Source organism: Benincasa hispida, chromosome 6, assembly GCF_009727055.1.
Source record: "Benincasa hispida cultivar B227 chromosome 6, ASM972705v1, whole genome shotgun sequence".
NCBI lineage: Eukaryota > Viridiplantae > Streptophyta > Magnoliopsida > Cucurbitales > Cucurbitaceae > Benincasa > Benincasa hispida.
Window position 1 is genome coordinate 13073633 of NC_052354.1, and position 25040 is coordinate 13098672.

The following is a 25040-nucleotide window of genomic DNA, read 5'->3' on the forward strand; positions in this document are numbered from 1 at the left end:
ATAATAATAATAATAATAATAATAATAATAATAATAATAATAATAATAATAAAACAGTAAGTTTTTGTTTATTATTAAAAATAATCGATAAGTAATTAGATAAAATTTAATTTGATAATAAAATATAAATTCAAATATAATTCGGGGAGAAAAATAAAGAAGGGAGTTCGTTTATTTACGTATTCATAATTCTGTTTTTCATAAAGCTTCAACAATTAACTTCATCAATAACAAAAACATATGAAAAAGCCTAACTCTGTTGTAGAGGCATAGCAAAAACAACAAGATTGCAAGAGTGAATACTTATTTATTTGTCAAAAAAGATAAATTAATGATATAATAATATAATAAGATTATAATATGTATAAAATATTATGTAAAATCCTAATTAAAATAAAAAATTTAATCCAAATTTATAATAATAAAAAATGAATAAAATAATATAAAATCTAAAGATATATCATAAATTAAAATCTAAATGGTGATAAATAAATTAAATATTGATTAATTTTAACTATTTTCAAAAAGTGGTTAATTCAAATCAAAACAAATAGCTAATTTAAATCATTAGGGAAGAAAAATGAGGAAGAGATTGGTTTATATTTTAAATCAATTCATGAAGTAGTTATCAAAATGTAATTTTTATATTAAAAATAAATTTAAATTTCAAAAGAGGGAAAAATGAGTAAGAAATTGGTTTATTTTAAATCAAATCCTAGTGTTAAAATTATAACAAAAACAATAGCTTGATAAAGAAACCACAAGAAAACTTAAATCAATGAAACCTTTGTGTAAATAACAAAGGTTATGGCAATGTATGGAACAACAATCTAAGGAAGTGATATTTCTTTTCCCAAAACGTTAAAATAATATATAAAATAACATATACAACTAATTTATTAAAAAATGTGAGAAATATAACGCTAATTCATTAAAAAGTGTATGTACACAATTATGAAAAACAATATAGAGATTTGAATGAAATATATGGATAAATAAAGTTTTAATAATATATGGATATTTCAAATATAAATTTAGTAGAAAAATTTGGATATTTATTGAGGTGAGATAAATTCGAAAAGTTGTTAAATAAAATCTTAAATAATAATAAAATATAGAGATTATGTTAGCAAAATTAAGAGGGCAGTTGTCTTTGACAAATATCAATAATTTTTGTGTATCGACCGTGTTTTCTAGTTTAGAATTACTTGGAATTTGTAGTTTCATGAACAACAAACAAGGCAAGGGTAAATCAGGCATTTAGAAATTTGTGCAGTTACCATAATTCTTATTTTTAGACAGTTTTATTACTTTTTAGAATAAAACCTCAAATTCCGCTATACTCCAATTTCCCTAGAAAATAGGGGAATTCCACCGTCGTAATGCTAAATCAATTAGAAATTTGGGCAAGACTGGGATAGACTATTTTCAAACCCACCACTTATTTACAAACCCACCACAGTAGTGTAGTATGGACATTCCTAAGTAATGTAGTTTGTTTTCAAACCCACCACTTATATATAAATGTAAAAAGATGTCATACTCCAATATAAAAATCTTATTATTAAGTATATGATAGATAGTGACATTTTACCATATTTAAAAATATTTTCAATAATTTTACCATTTTAAATAATTGTCCAAAATTTTGTTGAGACAAAAAAAAGTTAAAATTGAAATCTAATGAAAATTTTTCATTTCCATGAGAAAAATATGTGTCTACGTACTCAAAAGAAAAAGAAAACATGTACATATATATGACAGTTCATTAGATAAAATTATACAAAATACCCATAAACTTTGTATATATGTAAAAAATAGCCTTAAACTTTTAAAAGTTTCACAAATACCTTCAAACTTTGAATAAAAATTCAAAAATACCATAACCGTTAGTTTTGGATGGAAACGGTTAATGTTTTGTTTAAAAAATAATCCTCAAACTTTCAAAAGTTAATAAAAAAACCCTTAATTTTGAAAGTTTGAAATATTTTTGCAATGAGGCATTAACGATTTTTGTTTATATATTAACAATAAGAATATTTTTGAACTTTTTGTTTAAGTTCAATGGTATTTTTGAAACAAAACACTTACCATTTTAATTAAAAAAAACTATCCGTAAGAATATTTTTGAACTCTCCTTGAAAGTTAAATGATATTTTTGAAACTTTTAAAAGTTTAGAGGTATTTTTGATACAATGTACAGAGTTCAAAAATATTTTTCATAATTTAGTTTTCATCATACACAATTTTACCAAACTTAATATAACTCAACCGTAGTTGACATATAAATTAAAAGTTCAAATCTTTATACTTTCATTAAAAAGTAATCATATATTTAATAACCATTCTCGTCATTCTAATTCAATCACGAGCTTAACTTAATGATAATGGATATGATTTTGAGGTTTGAACCCAACCCAAAAGGGGAAGAAAAAAATCGAAGCAGATAAGAACAAATTGACTATTAACTTGGAAAGGAGATTTGTGCCAGCCCATACACGTGTGGATCACACATTTATGTGTGTTTATATAAATATATAATTATTTAACTGAACTTGTAAAACCTATATTGCGTCTTCTAGAGCTAAGAAGAAGTCTGAACAGAGTTCCTTCCGACGACTCTCGTCGGCTGTAATTCTCAAAGAAACAGACTGAGAATTGTTTTTAAAGAGAAAGAGATTAAAATGGATTCCAAAACATCGCCATCTTCCTCCTCCTCCTCTGTGATTGAACACAAGGCTTATGCCAGAGTGGGACTACTGGGAAATCCGAGCGACGTTTACTATGGTCGCACCATTTCATTTGCTTTTTCGAATTTCTGGGCCTCTGTACAACTCCAGCCTTCCGATGATCTTGTCATCACTCCCCATCCCACCCACGATTTCGTCCACTTCGGATCCCTCGATCATCTGGTACATTTTTCTTCACATGATATTGAAGTTGTTCATTCGTTATTATAGATCCCTCGATGATCTGGATGGATTTACTAATGGCACATTGCATGATGGAGAATTCAATGAGTAATTGAAATTTTAGAATGTCTGTAAAATTGTGGTTTTGTTTTTCGGAAACTTGTTTATAGTATTTGTGTATTTTTTCTTGTTCTTGTTGCATTTTCGGTTTTAGAGATCTAAAGAGGAAATCGCTATTGAATAGCATATTGCTATATTTTGTTGATGCGTTGGAATTATTGCAATTTCATCGAATGAAATGTAAAGATTACTTTTAAGTTATGATCATGAACTTTTAAGTTAGCCAATATGTCCAAGGATTATGGGAAGGTTAAAGTTTTGTTTGTTCTGTTTTACAGATAAATCGATTGTCCTGTGAAGGCTATAATGGAGGGGTGCGATTGCTTATGGCAATTTGTAAAGTCTTTTATAGTTACTGCAGAGAAAACGAGATTAATCTTCATAAAAGGAATTTTACTTTGTCTTACGACACTAATATTCCTCGACAGGTATAGTACCTTGCTCAATGCAATATTTGTAGATTCATAATCATTTGTGGTCATTGAAATAGATGCTTTCTTTTTCATTTCATGGTTAGTTGGTAAAATAGCAATGCATTAAGCTTATGAAGCATTTGGTTGTGTAGCCAATATGGATTTATGTTCTTTTAATGGGATTGAAAAGGGTTCCTTTCTGAAATTTTGACTCGATCAATACTCATATTTGTACTAGCGTGCCTGCCTAACTTTATTTGCTAGAAATGAATGCTTAGATAGTGTCGTAGTTCATATAGATCTGTAATTTGCACAGTAATGTAATACTACTTGTGTTCATACCATGCTAAACCTCATATTCCCTCATTCTGCATATTGATTTGTTGACAATATATCAAATGGCTTAAGTTATAATTTTGACATTCCAGACAGGACTTTCAGGTTCCAGTGCTATTGTATGTGCTGCCCTGAGTTGCTTGCTAGACTTCTTTGATGTCAGGCATTTGATTAAAGTGGAGGTCAGACCTAACCTTGTTCTTGCCGCAGAGAAAGAACTTGGCATTGTTGCTGGTCTTCAAGATCGTGTTGCACAGGTTTATGGTGGCCTTGTTTACATGGTATAACTCCTAACAATGGTGATGTATTTATGAATATGGAAATAGTTTGAATTCTTTATGACTTCTGTTTCTGTAGGATTTTAGCCAGGAGCACATGGAGAAGCTTGGGCATGGCATATACACACCAATGGATATTAATCTTCTTCCTCCACTCTATCTAATTTATGCTGATAACCCAAGTGATTCTGGAAAGGTCGATATCTTAATGGACTCCGTAGTACATTTCCATTCTTACAATATCCCATATCTACTATTTTTAGTCATGGTCGACTGCCTTGTTTGCACTTGCATGAGTTATTTTTGACAGAAGCATAAAACTAATGCATATTACATCAGTTAAAGTACTGGAGAAGCCCAATGATATTCTTCTGTTTTTCCCCCTCTATAAGATATATTGTCATGAAACTGCAAAGCATTCAATGGCAATATGAACTGTAACCTATCTTCTTTTTTTGGTCAAACAACCTATAGTACACTGCTTTTGACTAAAGCTTGAGAATTTTCACATTCTTCAAATCTTTACAGTTCCTCTATAGATGGATTAATCCTTAGCACTGCTGGAACTATGATCTTGAATACTAACCACTGTCATTGACTCATGTGAATTCAGGTCCACAGTACAGTACGGAAAAGGTGGCTTGATGGGGACAAATTCATCATATCATCAATGCAAGAAGTTGCTAAGGTTGCAGAAGAAGGGAGGACAGTTTTACTTGAGAAGGATTATTCAAAACTTGCCATGCTTATGAACCGCAATTTTGATCTTCGCAGGTAAATGTTTCTTTAGTCAACAATTTAGACCAGACATTAAAACTAGGGGTGTACATAGTCCGGGTTGGAAGACTTTTGTGGACCAACCCAAAAATTCGGGTTGTGCTGGGTTGGGTCACCGGTTCTTCTGAGAGAGAGAGATATTGAGAGAGAGCGAGAGTTTCTAGTTTTTTTCTTTTTAACTTGGGAGTTTGTAAAGATCATGGCCGCTCTCTCCTACAATCTCTCCTTCGCTCTCTCCTTCGTTCTCGCTCTCTCTCCTCTCCTTCAATCCCTAATTTACATATTGGTCCTATATATATATATATATTCGGGTCGGGTCAACCACCCGACCCTGAAATGGGGTAACTCCAGATCCAACCCGAATTTAATATTTTTTAACATTTTTAACCCAACTCAACCCGAAATAAAATCTAACCCAACCCAAACCTTGAATACCCCTAATTAAAACAACATATAGCTCTTGAGTAAATTTTCAACTCCAAAACTATTCAAAATTTTGTTTATTTTGATTCCCTTGGAGTGATATTTGTAATTGGAAAAGATACTTTATGTCTATATGAGAATACTTTGTGCAGGTTCTGCAATTTGGCCTAGGCCTGCTATGCAGTTCTAAATTAGTCGAATGGCCAAGTTGGTTATTTGAGATTGCCCTCCAGTATAGCATCACCTTCTTAACCCATAAAACTTGGCTGGTTATTGCAGTAGTTAAAAAGTTTGGTCTTTATTTCGAGTGAGTTTATAATGACTCATGAGAATAGTGTCTTCTGAAACCCCACTTTTAGAAGAAGCAACTAATTGAGTGCTTTCTGTATGCTTTCAAGTACATTTTTAAGAACACTTCCAACAATTTAACCAAAAACTATGCTCACTCATCCTTACATATAGACAGCAGATGAGTTATTTAGTCCTGTTTTTCCCTTCTCACAGGAGTATGTTTGGAGATGAAGTTCTGGGTGATTTAAACATAGAAATGGTGGAAGTAGCCAGAAGAGTAGGTGCTGCTTCAAAGTTCACAGGCAGTGGAGGAGCTATTGTGGTATTCTGCCCTGATGGGCCTTCACAAGTGGAGCTTCTGAAGGAAAATTGCCAGAAACCTGGTTTTATTCTTCAACCAATCCAGGTGCTTCCTTCATGCCTAAATGAGGTTGATCTTAAAACACTTTCAAGTTAGACTATGAGAGCTTGGAGTGAGTTTGGTAGTTTAAGTTTGCTTGTCAATGTAGTTTGCAAAGTTATGGTAGATTTTCTTTTTGGGGGGACAGATTTTATAGGAACTTCTAAACTTGGTAAATTGGTATTTAGGCGTTTTAAAGTTTCTGTCACATGAACGTTCGACATTCATTTGTTCAACCAATAAATATTGCTCTTTCATATATATTCATTATGTAAAGCCCCCCATTATCTACACTTATAAGAGGAAGGGTAAAGAGGGAAAAGAGCAAGGAAATTCGGTTATGAAGAGAATGGAGAGGGCAAATGCGGTTTCAGGAGGGGTAGTGGGAGAGAAATTCGGTTAAGATAGGGATCACCAGTTGCATGTTAAATATCACAATCGGAAATCCAAGAAGGGTGTGGAGAAAAATAAGAAGAAGAGTCTTCATGGAGAGATTTCCCAACTCTCTCGAATTTCCGTTGGGTTTCTAAGGGCTACTTGCTTGTTTTGTTAATTTCTATTGTTCTCTAGTGATCTGAGACTTTGTTTTTCTTCTTACTTGTTTCTTATCGTTGGCATATTAATAGAAGAAGGTCTTGACTTATTTGTGGTTTGTTCTTCTTAGTTATGGTATTTTAATCTGTGAAAGGTTAGTTTTGGGATTTATTGAAGTTAGGACTGAGAGTCTAAACAAGTGGTATCAGAGCTGTAATCCTAGGGAAAATGCGAGCCATGACTCAGAAGCAAATGAAAGAGAGGCTGGAAACGATTGAGAAGGAAATGGCTGGCCTGAGGGAACTACTGAGTGGTTTATGTAAGAATTTTGAGAAGTTAACGGAGGAAGTTCGTGAGGCTCGAAGGAAGGGACTATGCTTACCGAAGGTAGTATGATCAAAGAAAAAGGGAGAGTGGATGATACGGAATCCTCCCACTTAACAGAAGGAGCTGTAGGTTGAAATACCTCTTTTCGCAGCGGAGAATCTGGAGTCCTGGATGTATCGCGCAGAGCATTATTTCGAAATACACGAGCTGACTGATGCCAAGAAGGTCAAGGTGGCCGTGATTAGCTTCGCCCCAGATGAGGCACCGGAAAGCCATAACGACGTGGGAAGAGCTGAAGAGGAGGTTGTTCGAGCATTACCGGAATGTGGGAGAAGGGAGTCTGGGTGCTCGGCTGCTCAAAATCAAACAAGATGGTTCATATTCTGAATATGTGAAGAAATTCGTTACTTATTCGGCGCCCTTGCCGGAATTATCTGAAAACGTGTTGAGAGATGCCTTCATGAATGGGGTGGAGCCTGCGCTGCAAGCAGAGGTGATTAGCTGCAACCCTAAAACGCTAGACGATTGTATGCGTGAAGCCCAACTGGTAAACGATAGAAACTTAGCCCTGAAACTAGCATTTTAGGGATTTGGGGGTTGGTGGGCTTAACAATTGAGAGGCCTAACAAAGGAAGAAGGAATAGTTAGAAAAAGTCCAAACCAAGGGACATGAGGTCCTACCTATGAAGCAGGTTGCGATACTAGTCTAGCATTTTCCCGTGAAGAAGGATGCTCCCCTGAAAAGGCTATCGAATTCGGAGTTCAGGGATCGACTCGACAAAGGGACTATGTTTTCGGTGTATGAGAAATATGATCCTGGACATCGATGTAAGGTAAGGGAGAACAGACAACTCATGCTTTTCATAGCCAACAAGGAAGAGGACCCGGTGGTGGAAGAAGTTGAGGAAAAGGAGGAAAAACTAGAATTGAAAAACACAGAAGTGATGGAGAAAGCAGAGCTCGCATTGAACTCTTTACTTGGGTTTTCAGCAAAGGGAACCATGAAACTTAAGGGCGAGATTAAGGGAAAAGAAGTGTTGGTACTCATCGTTTCGGGAGCAACGCATAACTTCATCCATCAAGATACTGTGAGGGAGCTCAAAATCCCATTAGAACACTAAACGAAGTTTGGAGTAGTGATTGGTAATGGAATCGAAATCGAAGGAAAAGGGGTCTGTAGAAACGTAGAACTCGGTTTACCAGGGCTGCTGGTGAGAGCGGATTTCTTGGCAATGGAGCTTGGTCGAATGAATGTGGTGTTGGGGATGTTGTGGCTTTGCACCATGGGTTTCATGGGGATCCATTGGCCATCATTGACAATAGACTTTTGGTCTGGAGAATCACATATAACATTGCGAGGAGACCCTTCACTAGCAAAGGTGGAGTGTCTTTCAAGACTTTGAGTAAACAATGAGAGGAGGATGATTTGGGGTTCTTGGTTGATTTCCAAGAGATTGAGCAAGAAGAAGAGACAGGAGCGAGCAATTAAGAAGAAGCTCCTACTCAGCTACCAGTGATGATTTCGGTTCTCTTGGAACAAAACCAAGATGTTTTTACCCTGTCAGTAGTGGACCATCGCATCCTCATCAAAGGAGGACATGATCCCATCAATGTTAGGCCCTACAAATATGGCCACGCGCAGAAGGAAGAAATAGAGAAGCTGGTACAAGAGATGTTGCAAGCAGGTTTTATACAGCCAAGTAAGAGTCCATACTCGAGTCCGGTATTGTTGGTTACGAAGAAGGACGGAGGGTGGCGATTTTGCGTCGACTACAGGAAGCTTAACCAAGCCATTGTGGCTGATAAATTTCCAATTCCCGTTATTGAAGAACTACTCGATGAGTTACATGGTGCCACAGTCTTTTCCAAACTTGACCTCAAATCCGGGTACCACCAAATCAGAATGAGGGAGGGGGACATCGAGAAGACAATTTTTGACACCCATGAAGGTCACTACGAATTCCTAGTGATGCCATTTGGTCTCACTAATGCCCCGACCACTTTTCAATCACTCATGAATCAGTTTTTCCGGCCTTTATTACGCCGATTTATTCTTATGTTTTTTTATGGTATTCTGGTTTACAGCCCTGATTTGTCTACCCACGAAACACATTTGGGAGTGATGATCAATGTGCTGAGGGATAATCAGTTGTATGCCAACTAGAAGAAATGCGTTTTCTGTCAAGAATGCATACAGTACTTGGGGCATTGGATCTCTTCACAAGGTGTTGAGGCGGATGGTGAGAAGATACAAGCCATGGTGAATTGGCCTCGCCCGATGAGACTTAAAAAAACAAATGATATCATGCTCGGTATTAGCACTACCCGACTTCAGTAAGCCCTTCATTATTGAGACAAATGCGCCAGGAACCAGCTTAGGAGCAGTGTTATCTCAGGGGGGATAAATCAATCGTGTATTTTAGCCAAAAACTCTTTCCACGAGCACAAACCAAGTTGATATACGAAAGGGAATTGATGGCTATGGTATTGGCAGTACAGAAATGGAGGCATTATCTGTTGGGAGGCAAATTCACGGTCATCTCGGATCAGAAGGCTCTGAAATTTTTGATCGAGCAAATAGAAGTGCAACCTCAATTCCAGCGTTGGCTCACCAAGCTTCTAGGATACGACTTCGAAGTCCTATACAATCGGGATTATTGAATAAAGTAGTGGATGCTCTTTCACGTGTGCAACCAATAACAGAATTACAAAGCTTGATGATCGGCAGTAGTAGATGTGGATCTCATTCTTAAGGAAATCGAGGCAGATGAAGAACTTCAACGAATCATTGCAATATTGAAAGAGAATCCTGAAGGTAAGCCTAAGTATTAGTGGAAGAACAACAAGCTATGGTACAAAGGAAGGTTGGTGATACCACGTAGCTCATCATTAATTCCGGCCCTATTACATACCTTTCATGATTCGGTACTAGGAGGCCATTCAGGATTTTTGAGAACCTACAAGTGAATGAATGGGGAACTACATTGATCGGGGATAAAGACAGACATACAAAGATATGTGGAAAGGTGAGAAATATGCCAAAGAAATAAGACCGAGTCCTTGTCGCCTGCAGGGCTGTTACAGCCACTTCCCATCCCGAAGTTAACAATGGAAGAATGGACAATGGACTTCATAGAAGGGATACCTAGAGTAAGGGGGATTCGATTCCATTCTTGTGGTTGTAGACCGCCTAAGCAAATATGGGCACTTCATTCCCTTGAAGCACCCTTTTATAGTTAAGCAAGAAGCGGACTCATTCATCCAAGAGGTAGTTAAACATCATGGCATCCCTAAATCAATCATTACGGATAGAGACAAGATTTTCCTGAGTAATTTCTGGAGGGAAATGTTCACCTCATTGGGGACTCAACTGAAAAGGAGCACCGCGTTTCACCCCTAAACGGATGGCCAAACCGAGAGAGCCAATCGGTGCCTCGAGACCTACTTGAGATGCTTCTGCAATGAACAACCCTCGCGATGGAATAAGTGGTTGGCCTGGGTTGAGTTGTGGTACAATACTACCTTCCATCTATCTATTCAAACCACCCCATTTCAAGTTGTGTATGGGTGTCCTCCCCTGCCAGTAGTGCATTATGGAGATCCAAAATCAACCAATGACAGTGTAGAAAGACAATTGAAAGTCCAAGATTTAGCCTTGAACGCCCTCAAAGAAAATTTGGCGATGGCACAGAACCGGATGAAGAAACAAATGGATTCACGTCGAAGGGAGTTGCAGTTTGAAGTAGGGGATGAGGTGTTCCTCAAGTTAAGACCATACAGACAATGATCCTTAGCAAAAAGAAGTGAGAAGCTGTCTCCAAAGTTTATGGACCCTACAAGGTAGTAGAAAAGGTTGGAGAAGTTGCTTACCGATTAAACCTACCACTAGAGGCAGCTACTTATAATGTTTTCCATGTGTCCCAACTTAAAAAGAAGCTAGGCAAAACTCAGCAAGTACAAAAAAATCCTTTCATCCTGTCAGAAAAGTTCGAATTACAAGTGAGTCCTGAGTTGGTGCTAGGAATAAGGTGGAATGGAAAGACGGTTGCTCAAGAATGGTTAGTAAATGGAAGAATCTCCTTGAAAGTGAAGCCACTTGGGAGGCTGCACCAGAAATGAAACAACAATTCCCTACATTTCACCTTGAGGATAAAGTGTGTTTCGAGAGGAGCGGTATTGTAAAGCCCCCGATTATCTACACTTATAAGAGGAAGGGTAAAAAGGGAAAAGAGCAAGGAAATTAGGTTATGAAGAGAATGGAGAGGGCAAATGCGGTTTTAGGAGGGGTAGTGGGAGAGAAATTTGGTTAAGGTAGGGACCGCCAGCTGCAGGTTAAATATCACAATCGGAAATCCAAGAAAAGTGTGGAGAAAAATAAGAAGAAGAGTCTCATGGAGAGACTTCTCAACTCTCTCGAATTTCCACTGGGTTTCTAAGGGTTACTTGCTTGTTTTGTTAATTTCTGTTCTTCTCTAGTCATCTGAGACTTTGTTTTTCTTCTTCTTACTTGTTTCTTATCGTTGGCATATTAATAGAAGGAGGTCTTGACTTATTTGTGGTTTGCTCTTCTTAGCTGTGGTAAAAGGTATATTTTAATATGTGAAAGGTTAGTTCGTGGGATTGATTGTTAGGACCGAGAGTCTTAACACATTAATATTCAAATTTGTTATAAAGAGTTGAGAAAATAATGAAACGTGCAGTGTTTACATTTTTTTTTTTCTTTTGTGATCATAGATTTTGTTTAAATTACCATACCAATAAACATTAATGCTTAAAACAAACTTCAATTCATATTTATTAATTGCCGGCCAACAGTATGAATCAATTTCATGATGTTAAAATATAGTCGTTATTTTCTCTCCTTTAATTGTTAAATGTTCTCAATTTTCTTGTTCTCAAATTTTTCTTGTTTCTTCTACAAAATTTAAAAAAGAAAAAAAAAATTGTGTTTAGTAACTATTTGTTATTTCCTGTACTTTTATAATTTAAATTGTATTTGAAAATTGGATAATTATTTTAAATGATAAAACTGTTGAAAATATGTTTAAATATACCAAAATGTCACGTTTTATCAATGATAGACAGAGAGATCATTGTCTATCATTGTCTATGAATGTCTATCACTGATTGATAGTTACATTTTGCTATGTTTGTAAATAAGGTAACTCATTATTTTTTTTATTTGATAATTAGAGGTGTACATGACTCATCTTTTTATATTTGATAATTAGAGGTGTACGTAGGTTGGGTTGGTCTGAATTGAGAGTGTTTTTTGGACCAACTCTTAAAATTCGGGTTGGGTTGGGTTGAATTGTTGACTTATGTAAATTTATCTACAATGTATGACTAACTAAAATCTAATAAAATTTAAATGTAAAATATCAAATGTCTATGATTTATTAACTTTAAATAAATAAAAATATCATAACATATTAAAAAAATATATTAAAAATTCACAAACTAATAAAACGTTAAACAATGAGAAATAATATATATAATTCAAGTTGGGTTGGATCAACTTAGATTTTTTTAGTTTATCCACGATCTGACCCAATCCAACAAAATAAAAATAGTTTAAACCAATTCAACCCTTACATTTTGGGTTGGATAATTGGATTGTTTGAATTGTCAACTCAGTTGAACTTATTGTTAACCGACCATTCTTTTTAGAGTTTATGATTCAAAATTATTATGTTATTGTTTTCTCTAATCTTTATTACACATTTGATGAGTAGACATGATGGAATAGTACATTTATTTATTATTGTTAAGAAATTGGAAATAGAAAGTAAGAAACAATGAATAAGAAATTGGGGTTGTAACGTAGTGTCCAATTTGGTAACTATTTTATTTTTAGTTATTTCTTATTGAAAATTAAGTCTATAAACATTATTTCAACTTCCAAAATTCTTTATTTGTTATCTATTTTGTACTAATGATTTTGAAAAACCAAGCTAAAATTTAAAAATTTAAAAAGTACTTTAAAAACTTGTTTTTGTTTTGAGAATTGGCTAAGAATTCAATCAACATAAAGAAGAAAGATGCAAAATCGTAAGAAATAGAGAGAAAATAGACTTATTCTTTAAAAATCAACGAAATGGTAACTAAACGAAGCACTTGTTTTTTATTTTTAATTTCTTGTTTCTGGAAAAAAAAAATCACCAAAACCTATTTTGAAATAGGTTTTAAAATAGGTTTTGGTGGACGTTTCTAAAAAGATGTTAAAAAGAAAAACTGAAAATTAATTATAAGTAAAAACAAGAAAAACAGAAAAATAATTATCAACCACATTGTTTCTTTTCTTTAGAGAAATTCTCATAAATAAAAAGAAAATCCACAAAATATTTATATTTTTGTAAATATTGCAAACATCAGAATTTAATTCCAACCTTAAACTGTAGCCCAAATCACAAATTCATATTAATACATCTAAATACTTACTTGAAGTATTTGTCCAAATCGACACTTCACTCGAGTCATGAACACAAAATTCAATGCAGAAACAATTCAATTTGTGGGAAGATAGGGCATACGATAGATGTTTGTTACAATAGATACAATAAGGAATTTACTTCTAATCTGAACAAAGGCAACAACGACATCACTTCAAAAAATAATGGCAAAACCCATGTTGCAATGGTTATCACACAGAGTGGAAACCCATTCGTCTCAAATGATTCAAGTTGGTATGCCGACAGTGGGGCAACCAATCATGTGACGGCTAACTACAACAATTTCAACAACCTAGTGGATTATGAAGGTAATGAATTGATAACCGTAGGCAATGGTGATAAATTACAAATTTTGTCTCTCGATAGTTTAACTCTTACTATTAGAAAATATTTGTTGAATCTAAATAATATCTTATATGTTCCTAATATTACGAAAAATCTTGTTAGTGTATCTAAACTAGCACAGGATAATAACATTTATATTGAATTTCACGATAGTTATTGTCTTGTAAAGAACAAGGGTTCGGATCAAACAATTTTGAGGGGCACACTTAAAGATGGGCTATAGCATTTGGAAGATGCTACCTTGAAGTCGGTTGGTTAGTTCAATTTTGTTGCTTATGAGTCCAAGAAGGTTGTGCACATAAATAAAGAGAGTCTATCAACCTTGACATTATATAATATCTTTGTTAATAGTGTTGTATCTAAAACTACTTGACATTGACGTTTGGGTCATTCTTCATTGAGAATATTTGATTTAGTAACTAATGATTGTAGTTTGTTATTTAAGAAAGATATAGTTGAACTTTGTCAATCTTGTCAGTTAGGTAAATCACATATTCTTCCCTTTTCATTATCTGAATCTCATGCATCAAATGTCTTTGATCTGATTCATGTGAGGTAGGACCCTTGTGTTTGTTGGAGTTGATGTCCTGTAATTGTATTGGACAAACATTTTACTTAAATGTTTATTTCAAAATTAGTTGCGTTAACCACAAATCAATAAACTAACATTCAACATAATATTGGACTTCAAGTGTAATTGCGAAAAATTAATGGATTTAGATTTGACGTTGAAATTATTCAATTTGAAAAAAATAAATGACAGAAGTTAATTTTATTTTTGGAAAGAAATGAAGTTAATAAAATAAAGTGGAAGAAGGAAAAAAATTGAATAAAGTTTATTTTATTTTCTTTTTAGTTATTATTATTATTTATTTAAAAAAAACAGATTCTCTTCTCTTCTCCCTCACGCGTCCCGCCCCCCCCCCCCCCCCCCCCGAATTTTCCCTGCTCGCCGCCGAACTCGCCCAGCCGCCCGTCCTCCTCAGTCCATCGTCTAGACCGCCGCCGCCCGAGTCAGTATGCCTGTCATCCACCGCTGCTCGTTGCCGATCTCGACCAGCCGGGCAGCCGGTCAGAGTAGCGTCCGTTCTGTTCCGCCGAGAGCCGTTCACCCAGATCTGAAGGCGTCTTCGTCCGTTCTGTCCTGCCGAGAGCCGTCCGCCCAGATCTGAAGGCGTCTTCGTCCGTTCTGTTCCGCTGAGAGCCGTTCGCCCAGTTCTGAAGGCGTCTTCATCCGTTTGCATCGTCGGATCTCATCTCCGCTGCTGCCAGCCACGTTGTCAGTCGTTTCCCCATCAGTCTCCATTGTTCGTCTCTGGTTGGGTGAGTTGTGGTGTTTGTAAAGATATTTTAGAGGTATCTTGTATACCCACTTTCGATTGTCTCCCAATTGTCCCCAGCAGTCTCCATTGTTCGACCACTGATCATGTTTACAGAGGGATTGTTATTCACAACCACAACCTTATGACTATTTTGAGCTTCCAATCTTTTCTCATACGATAGTAACTCAAATTGCATTTGTAGCCAAGTGAGATAAGTTTTTCCTTGAAGAGTGGCAACGATGGCATTATAGTCTTCATCAAGCCCCAACAGGACTTGTGAGATAAGTGCCCTTGTTGGAACAGGGCTTCCAGCTTGACCTAGATTATCATAATGAAGTTTCATTAGTTTTAAATATTCAAACATACTATTATTACCTTTCCTTGTTTGTTGGAAGGTTTGGTGAACTTCTTCTGCTCGAGATGGAATTCCAAACAGCTCTTGGATTGCATCCCACAGATCCTTCGATCGCTTGTACCCCATGACTTGAGTTGCTACTTCTAGTGTCATTGAGTTGTACAGCCACCCCAGGAGCAGCTGATCAACGACAAGCCAGGCTTCATAGGCAAGGTTTATAACCTCCACAGTCTCTGGAGTCATAGCAGGATTGATTAGGTTTGGGAGCTCGATGCAATGGTGGCAAATGTTTCACTGCTTGCAGCGATTGTGTTTTGACTTAGGAACATGGGAGGGCATGGCTTTTGCCCAAGGAGAAAGCCTTCGATTATGTAACCTCAAAGAATAGGGAGAGTTAAGCCTTCGATTGTACAAAGTTGTACACTGTGGCATACCTGACTGTATTATTGACTTTTCTTTTTCCTTAATAAAGCAAGCACCCCCTTCCCACTCAGCCATCTAACACCACTTCCCCTTCAATGGTGAAATCATCTGCTCTGTTTCATGCTTCCAATTTCTTCATTCGCTCTACATTCATGCCTTCTTCCATAACACTCACTCTCTTCCTTCTACCCTCAAACCTCAACCATCTCCACAGGTTTGCCTTTCGCAATTCACTCTCTCCTTTATCGCCTCGAAGATTATCCACCACTTCCACCCCTTTCCCTCTGCAATACGAAATGATCATCAACCGACCGTCTTATCCTCCGCCGCCCCATCAGAATCGAAGAACACCCACCAGAATCCGCTCCGACAACTCTCCCGAGTTTGACTCCTCCGAGGATCCCACTTCCGAAATGGGGTTCGAGAGCTGGGTGGATCGGAAGCTTATATCCGAGAGTGAAACTATTTCTGGTAAGGAAGGCGTGGTTATGGATAAGGCTATGAGGAAATACTATAATAAAAGAAGGAAGAGGATGTATGGGTCTGATTCTGATGAAGATAATAAGACACAGGACGAGGGATTTGTGGAATTAAAGCCTGAGGTGGTCGAGTTTAATACGTTGCATAAGAGAGAGGAGGAATTGTTCTTCTATGACGCTTTTGCTTATCCGTGGGAGAAAGATAAGCATTACAAAATGGTGTATCAGTTGGAGAAAAAATATTTTCCTGATGAAGGTCTTGACAAGGCTTTTTTGGGACCTGGAGAGTCAAATGTGGAAGTGAATGAACAGACAAAGGGAAGGAAAGGGGTGAAAAAGGGAGTTGGGGTTGAGCCCGAAATGAAAGTGAAGGTCACCCATGGCATGGATGACAAAGGGTTAGTTTTCTTTGATGAGGGGAAACCAGAAAACGAGAACAAAGGGTCGGTGAAAGATGTGACAGAGAAGAAGGTGGAGGAGTTCTTCAAGTGTTTGAAGAAAGTTCCTGCTAAAGATTCTGAGATTGGTCCGACGGAGCCATATCTTTTGACGAGGCATACGGAGCTCCCTGCCAAATGGGATAGTCCTTGTGGGACAGTGGTTTTGCTGAACAAACCGAAAGGTCAGTCTGTGGTTTCTGTAGTCCTTAGAAAGGAAATACCCTGTTTATAATCTTTGATTTGATATCTTTGTGCAAGTTCTGTATCCATTCACATGTGCTCTAATTTGCATTGTTTCAGTTAGAAGTAAATTCCTCACCCTTTTTCTTTTTGACGTTTAAAGAGAACAAAATGATTGTTTAACGTAGGGTGGACTTCATTTACGGTATGTGGAAAACTTCGGCGCCTAGTCAAAGTGAAAAAGGTGCATTTCAGCTGTTTCATCTGCATAGACTACATTATTCGATTATCTGAGCTCCTCTAACAACATTGTTTTCCACTTATGTGCATTGATAGGTAGGTCATGCAGGTACTCTTGATCCTATGGCTACTGGTTTGTTGATAGTGTGTGTTGGTAAAGCGACGAAGTTGGTTGAAAGGTGATGATTAAGTCAGCTATGTAATTGATATTTTGTTTTTCATTTCCCCTTTCCTTTTTCCAAGTGAGATATTCCTTCGTTAATAGAATAAAATAAGAAGATATAAAGGGTAAGAGAAGACATGTTCCCAAGCCAAAGTTAAAATATATTTCTAAATCACTTTTACTAACATTGGTGAAATGGGGAGAGTAATTACAGAAAACTTGAGGCATACAACTTTTCTAAGAGGCGGCATGTTTATCTTTTAGATATCAAGGTATGATTAAGAGCTACAGTGGAGTTTTCCGTTTAGGTGAGGCTACTTCAACTTGGGATGCTGATTCACCGGTGCGTGATCTTATCTCTCTAGTCAATTGTGGTTTCTCATCTCTAACTGATACGCATTTCTGTACTATATCTGTTATGTTCTTCTGGGAAGTATTGTGTATCACTTTACGGTGTCTACTGTTAATGCATCTGCCAGAGGAATCATTATTCTAGTCTTAAGGGAGAAAATTTATGATCCTATATTAACTCATCAAATATTTGCCTCTGGCAAGCCCGGTCACAATAGGCGTGAAGAGATTCTTGAATTGTATTGAATATAAAGGGAGACTTCATTTTATATGCATACTATCCTTTTTCCATCATTAGCATAATGTTTCTCAACATTCTGTTAGTTGTTGAGTTATTAGGTTAATTGCAAAGTGAGGTTTTGACTTGTCTCACAGGTTAATAAAAAATTTCAATCGGGTTCCATTCCTGATGAAAAGTTATTTGTGTATCATCCAAATAAGAATCACTTGTCCCAATTATTATGCAGGTAATTCAACGAGAGCCTTGGGAGCACATCAAAGATGGTGACATAAAAAAAGCTGCTGCTTCTTTTTGTGGGGAAATCTGGCAAGTTCCTCCCATGTTTTCTGCCATTAAAGTAAGCACTTCTTTCTATAATTATAACTTTACATAGTAGAAGCAAGGTTTAAAAATGCATGTTTCACGGAATCACAAATATCATATCTGTATGGAATTTTTACAACTCGAACGGGGAGAATAAAAATGTGTTTAGAAACAAGCTTTTCTTTCAATATAATTTGTGGTATAAGATTATGGTTTGTACAGAGGTCCATTTGATGGAACACTAGGACGGGGGAGGTAATGACCATTTGAAAGTCTGTAGATTTTGTCAACTTCATTGCATCTAATTCTTTAAGGATGTGTTTCTTGTCTGTTCCACATTTCCTCTTTTCTATAGCGTCTCTTTTGTGTAAGATGCTTATATCAACGTTCTTTAATCACCAGGGCTTTCTTTCTTATACATGTCATCCATAGAAAGTTTGTTTCTCTGTCAAAAACTATGATGAGTTCTCTGATTGTGTTAACTGTTACGTTTCGACGGAGCCAGCCAACTAGAATGACAGTATTTCATGCTTCTTCATTCAGAAATTATGAATTATTTGTCATTTGTCGATATGAAATTGATGTTCCAGGAGATCTTGACTGCATGAATACAATTTGATTACAGATTTCATTACCTTGTTTTTAGGTCGGAGGTGAGAAGATGTATGAGAAAGCAAGAAGAGGAGAAAGTATTGAGCTTTCTCCAAGACGAATATCAATCTTCAAATTTGATATTGAACGTAGTTTAGATGACAGGTAGGTTCACTTTCAATGTACACTTCTGTTTTGTCGTTTCTGTATTTGGTGGCTAGGCCATATGCAAATGCATGGAGCACTTGAAGATGTCCAATTGGTTGTTAACAGAGAAATTTGTCTAGCTAAAATTGTGGCATTTCACTATATAAGATAGCACTAGATCATTAGGTGGCATGGGTTAGAAACTTCTGTTTTGATGAGAATCCAACTTTCTTGTAGAAAGATAAAAGTAGTAAAAAAAGAAGCCATATAGAAACACAGGCCAAAATAAGGAGTCTTCATAGAGTTACAGGAAAAGACTCCAATTTCAAGTGATTAAACATGAAGGAAAATCACAAAAGGTCCAAATTTTCAAAAATCTCACGGCCGACTCATTATATTGACAAGGCCAACAACTTGACTCAGTTGTTTACTTGATGAGCTCTGGCTGGTTTGTCGGACAGCTCAAATATACTTGTTAGTAATTTCAAAATTTCGGTTCAAAATATTGTTTTGCTGCACTAGTGTGTAAACTTCTTAATTTAGTGAATATGTTTTCTTTCAAAGATTTTAATGCGTACTGCTTGACTGGTCTGTGACAGGCAAAATTTGATTTTTCGAGTAACATGCTCTAAAGGAACATACATTCGATCACTTTGTGCAGATCTTGGGAAGGTCCTTGGCAGGTATTCATCTTCCCCCTTGCAATGGACCTTCATTTCTCTACATTCTTTTACCCTTTATTGCCGATAAATGCTTCAAAGAGTAAATCTGTGTCAAGCTTCTCGATCGTTTTGATCCTCTCTAGGTATAATCTTGACAATGTAATATTCTTGTCTCTTGCAGTTGTGCCCATCTAACTGCACTTCGAAGGGATTCAATAGGTCAGTTCAAGAGTCTTTATTTAGTTAGTTATTTTAATCATATTGACTCAACGCTCAAATGTTGTCGAAAAGTCTCATCGAGATCGTAAAGGACACTATCTACTTGGTTATATTATTCCATAACATGTTCAGAAGAAAAGAAAAAGAAAAAAAAAAAACTTTTACAAGTTCAGTTTATCATATCAAAGTATCACCTTTTCAGTTATGTAAAGTATTCGAAGTGGTAGTAGCTTGAACTATCCAAGACAATGTGATTTTGACATGAGCCTCCGCATTTCAGGGCAATATCTAGCAGATGATGCCTGGGAATTCAAAGAGTTGGAAGATGCAATTACCAAAGGTTATTTTTAGCTTTAATGTTTTCAACATTTCACGGTGTTGTTAGCCGGGGGGTCGATATTAAGCACCCATTGGCGTTTCTCACAAGTCATGTGACTTTTGCACCATCTTCTGATAAACAAGACATTTAGACTGCCATTGAGAAAAGGAGAGGAGGATGAGCAGTCTGTTGGTATGTATTTAGGGGGAAAGAGTTATTGGACAGAGAAAATGAGGTAATTTTATACTGTTGTTTTCCTTTTTAGAAGACATGATTAATTTGCTTCAGAAAAAAAAAAAACATGATTAATCATTTATTGACAGAATAATTAATCTTTGTGTCTCACAAGATAAGGACGATCTTTTGTTTTTGGTTTTTGATTTTGATAATGGCATGTATTCGTTGTACAATTAACAAGTGATTTGTTATTAGGAACTGTAGATGACTTTCAGAATTAATGAAAGAACAATATCACCATTCTTAACTAGGAGTGAGCTTATTTCAATGCTGTTATCATTTGGGAATTGTTTTATGTTATTTTAGGGTTTGTTTGGTTTACAATTTAGATTTTATTTTATATTTTCAGATTTACTGAATTCAGTGAATATATTTGGCAAACGATCCGAATTCTGTATCTGAAAATTGTTTTCGAATTCTGTAATCTAAAGAGTATAAATTCTGAAAACAACATTTTTTATGTTTTTATTTATACATAATTTGAATTTAAAAATTTAAAATGTATAATTACATTAAATAATATTAAAAATATTTAAAAATATATGTTATGAACTCAATTCAATTTTTTTAAAAATAAAATATTTATTATGTAATATATTATAAATTAGGTTAAATTTCAAATTTGGTCCATATGGATAGGATAAAAGTTAAAGTTTATGATTTTAAATTTTAGATTTTAGTTGTTTGATAGAACTTTACATATAGTTTCAATGGTTTTTAAATCTTTTTAAATAATCTCTATCGTAGGGAATATTTATGAAGTTTTTATCAAACCATAAGGGGTAAATTCGAATTAATCATAAGATTTAAAATTTAACTTCTTCCAACTAACTAGGGACTATTTATGAAGCTTTTATCAAATCATAGGGGTAAATTCAAATTAATCATAAGATCTAAATTTTAACTTCTAATTATGGAGACAAAAATTTCCATTTATCTTGTAAATTATATATTATTACAAAATAGTAATTTTATAATTTTTTTAAAACATAAAACATGTTTGTAAATAAGTTAATAATAGTTTTTTTATTAACTACTATTTAGTGGGCAAGTACAACTAGTTTGTAATTACTTAAATTATAATTCAATTTTTGAATCCTATCACCAAACATGTATTTGATGACATAAAATACAACGCTGTTTTTATTTAATCTATTGTTTTCAAATTTCTATTTTCAGATTTTTTTACCAAATAAGTCTCTTAGATTCTATTATTATTATTAGGATGATGTGGAACCAAATTTTAAAATATCGATGTAGATAGAATTATCAAGGTCTTTGATTTTACGAAAACGTCGATGAATATTTCTTAAAAAAATTAAAAAAGATTTAAATCAGTTAAGAAAAAATCTTTTATGATTTCTAAATAATTTAACATATTTATATTTAATAGATTTTTCTATAATATAATAGAAATGTTAATTCATCCTTCGTGTCATGTCGAACTATTTGAAATGTGAATATCATATGAAACTTTAATACCATTATCAAATGATAATATCTTTTTTAAAAACGTTTTGCGGATGGCATGTATTAGCACTTTATGGTTGATTTATATGTTGTATTTAGTATTAAAATTATTTAGTGGAATAAAGTCAACATCAAAATTTAATGTATGGGAAATATTACTTTTTTTTCCCCTGAAAGAAAGAAATAAATTCGTTAAGTTAGGCTAAAAAAGAGCAACGCTTACTATCAGCTGGTGACAAAAGGCAAGCTGGGGAAACAGTCAGTTCTTAACAGAAGTACATTAGATCTCGAAGCAAAGAAGGTAATAGAATGAGTCAATTAATTAATTGAGCTAATTTTTATAAAACTAATAAATCAATTTAAATAAGTTTAATTTCGAAAATGATTTGGAAATCATCTTTGAAATTCATTTTGAAAATCAAAATCAAAGTGGAGATTTCCAAAAGTTGGAAATCTCCATTATGAAATAAACCACCTTATTCACTTAATTCCATTTTCTTTATGAAGTAGGAGCTGACCTTCATGCAAGCTATAAATTTTCATGATGAAAGCTCTATAAATTGAAGTCCTGAGCTGAATGTTTGATTCATGCTTACAAGAACTTCTTAAAGAATTCTGCAGAAACCTCTAAACCCTCCTCAAATCTTATATACATCCAGCTCAATTTAGTGTTTCCGCTACACAATCCTTGCAAGAGAATAGTAGAAAAATCTTGGTGCTGGTCTATTTGAAGATTGAAGCTCTTTCACGTGGAACTCAACTGGTATTGAAGAGGATTCATCAAAGGTATTGTGTTCAGTAAACCGTATTCTGTAAAAGTTACTTTGAAGCATGTTTTAAACTCAAATTAAGTATAATTAGAGTTCTTATTGATTATGTTTTTCTCCGTTGTACGTTAATATACTCTAACATATCAAACATATACAAATCAATATTTAGTCGTTGGTGATACTCATTAATTCACTAAACGTTATATCATTTCTGACTTTCAGACCTTTCATGTGACTTCCAACATAATTGCATCCAGACTGGTCTCATTCCTTATCAAATCATACAAAGATGCAAATTAGCATCATTGATTTGCAATCAGAAAATTGAAAGTTGGATTCGAATTGCTATTAAAGTAAATGATCGTCCACCAAGTAATAAGCGATCACCCAACACGTCACCCAGTAATATATAATTGATTGTCCAACAAGTTATAAATAATCACCTAGTTAATGTAAGTGATCGTTTAGTTGTATATAAACGATCATTAATATAATACTAAATGATCACTTACATAATGGTGATCGATCTCCTATCTTTTAAGAACATGATATTGGAAGAAAAATACTTCGTAACACTTACCTTCTCTCCTTTTTTTGGCTATGATAAACGATCTTGCTTTATATCCAAAGATAAAATGAACTGAACAAAGATGAAAGCGAGGGACAATAAGAATGTTCAACTGAAACCCTGAGAGAACAATAGGAGAACAAGTTGGGGAATTCGACTAAAAGTGAATAATTGAGAGTGACCTTCCATTCTTGATATTAGTAGCATTCGATGTTGTTGGTAGAATGTTGGTGTTGCATTTTGTTAGAGTTGATGCCCTAAATCTCGTGGGTCATGTAGTTTGTAATTATATTGTACAAACAATTTATTTATTTAATAAAATCTAAGGTATTTTATTCGACATTTAGTAGTATTAACCATCCAAGGTTATCTTTTGTAGCTTAAACATGTATGTGGAGACATACATGTGGATCGTGTTTAAGTGATAACATGAACAGTTTGTAGTAGATGGATAAGGCTGGATATTTTATCCTGGTACCACTATGAATATGGCCCGCTTTGTATAAATATTACAATTGTTGTAAAATTCTACAAATGGTTTGACCTGATCATTCATGTAGAAATATGTGAGTGGGGTGTTCTACACAAAAGGATTTGTATAAGACCGAACCACAAAATGAATAGTCTCATTATATAACACTGTTAATAGTAGAGACTTACATTTCACTAGGATGACCATAGGTGACATGACCTGAATCTTAAATGAGTTGTGAATGAACCTATGAAGGCGGTCCTTTGTTCTGCATGGGTGAGAGTGGTCAGTTTGCTGACTCAATAAGTCTACCATTTTGAGAATTTGTTTGATTAGGAATTGGAAACACAACTTCACTCTTTCCCTAATGCCGGGGTTAATGGATAAATTACTCCCTTAAAGGTTGATTTCAAGGCTTAACAATGTGGCGCCACACCCTCTCTTGGCCCGAGAGAGGTTTGATCATAGCTGAACTATGACTTATTGTTCATTAGAGAGACCAGTGGTAGTTAGATGTAACTATAGGGGCAAAACGATAATTTTGGCCCAACTATACTTACAAGCAATTTGTGAAGGGTCATCACACCGTTAATTGGTTATATCCAACGGACACAAAAATATATTTGTAGCGCGAAGAGTGCAACTGTCAGTTTTTAGTGAAATGACCGACAGTTAATGGAAGTTGGGTAATTTAATTAAAAGAGCTTGATTAATTCTTTTAATTAAATTACCCAAGTACCATTGGAGCTTCAATCTACAGTTCCATAAGGTCCCCCCAGTAGTTCAATTGGGAATTATATATGATATGAATAGTTTAATTTAATTATACATGATATAATTGGTATAAGTCTTTTCCGATCTTCCACTAAGAAAAGAAGGGTATCGTCACGACAACATGTCTTGTTGGCTTGATGCACCAGCTCCGCTTTCAGATTGAAGATTCTGACTTTGATACATTATAATATAAAGTTTATTTTGAGAGAAAATAAATATCTGAATATAATTCAAAACTTAATTATATGGATTAAATTCATATAATTAGATTTAATATAAATTTGATTTATATTAAATACCGTAAATTATTGAGAGAATTTTAAACTATATGTTATATTTATATTTGATATAACATAAACTATAGGTTATATGTTATATTAGATATAACTTATGGTATAATATGTATATTATATAATAAAGTGGTAACTATATAATTATATATATTAAATAAATTTTAATTTATATTTTTTTGAATTTTGAATTTAAATTAAAAGGAGGGAGTTATTTTAATAACCTCCCTCTCCTATTTAAGATTCAGTTATATAATTTTGGCCATCAATCGATCTTGACCCCAAGAATATCTAAAAACTGTTTCTCTCAATTTTCTCCTTCACCCTTTACTCCCAAAATTAACTTCACAGAGTCCTAGATTCTCAACCCCTAAAGAGAATACAGAGGTCTTTGTGACCGGATTGAGAAGAAAATA

At 34.7% G+C, this 25040-nt stretch overlaps 2 protein-coding genes across 2 annotated transcripts; both read left to right on the top strand.

Moving 5' to 3' along the window:
* Positions 1–2563: 2563 nt before the first annotated feature.
* Positions 2564–6234, top strand: LOC120080473 (glucuronokinase 1). Its single transcript, XM_039035134.1, has 6 exons — positions 2564–2912; positions 3311–3460; positions 3874–4062; positions 4139–4255; positions 4673–4833; positions 5764–6234. Exons 1-6 carry the CDS (start codon positions 2685–2687, stop codon positions 6005–6007), a joined length of 1089 nt encoding a protein of 362 aa, XP_038891062.1. The 5' UTR covers positions 2564–2684; the 3' UTR covers positions 6008–6234.
* Positions 6235–15771: 9537 nt separating this feature from the next.
* LOC120080471 lies at positions 15772–20530 on the top strand. Its single transcript, XM_039035131.1, has 9 exons — positions 15772–16809; positions 16996–17051; positions 17144–17226; positions 17475–17553; positions 18029–18139; positions 18752–18861; positions 19443–19526; positions 19687–19724; positions 20005–20530. Exons 1-9 carry the CDS (start codon positions 15804–15806, stop codon positions 20073–20075), a joined length of 1638 nt encoding a protein of 545 aa, XP_038891059.1. The 5' UTR covers positions 15772–15803; the 3' UTR covers positions 20076–20530.
* The last annotated feature ends 4510 nt before the right edge of the window (positions 20531–25040 follow it).

Excerpts from the sequence above, each read along its gene's own strand:
- LOC120080473 (XM_039035134.1), top strand. The coding sequence starts at position 2,685 with ATGGATTCCAAAACATCGCCATCTTCCTCCTCCTCCTCTGTGATTGAA. Across the intron at positions 2,913-3,310 it reads TCGGATCCCTCGATCATCTG|ATAAATCGATTGTCCTGTGA; the intron begins GTACATTTTTCT and ends TCTGTTTTACAG. Across the intron at positions 4,256-4,672 it reads ACCCAAGTGATTCTGGAAAG|GTCCACAGTACAGTACGGAA; the intron begins GTCGATATCTTA and ends ATGTGAATTCAG.
- LOC120080471 (XM_039035131.1), top strand. The coding sequence starts at position 15,804 with ATGGTGAAATCATCTGCTCTGTTTCATGCTTCCAATTTCTTCATTCGC. Across the intron at positions 18,862-19,442 it reads GAACGTAGTTTAGATGACAG|GCAAAATTTGATTTTTCGAG; the intron begins GTAGGTTCACTT and ends GGTCTGTGACAG. Across the intron at positions 19,725-20,004 it reads ACTTCGAAGGGATTCAATAG|GGCAATATCTAGCAGATGAT; the intron begins GTCAGTTCAAGA and ends TCCGCATTTCAG.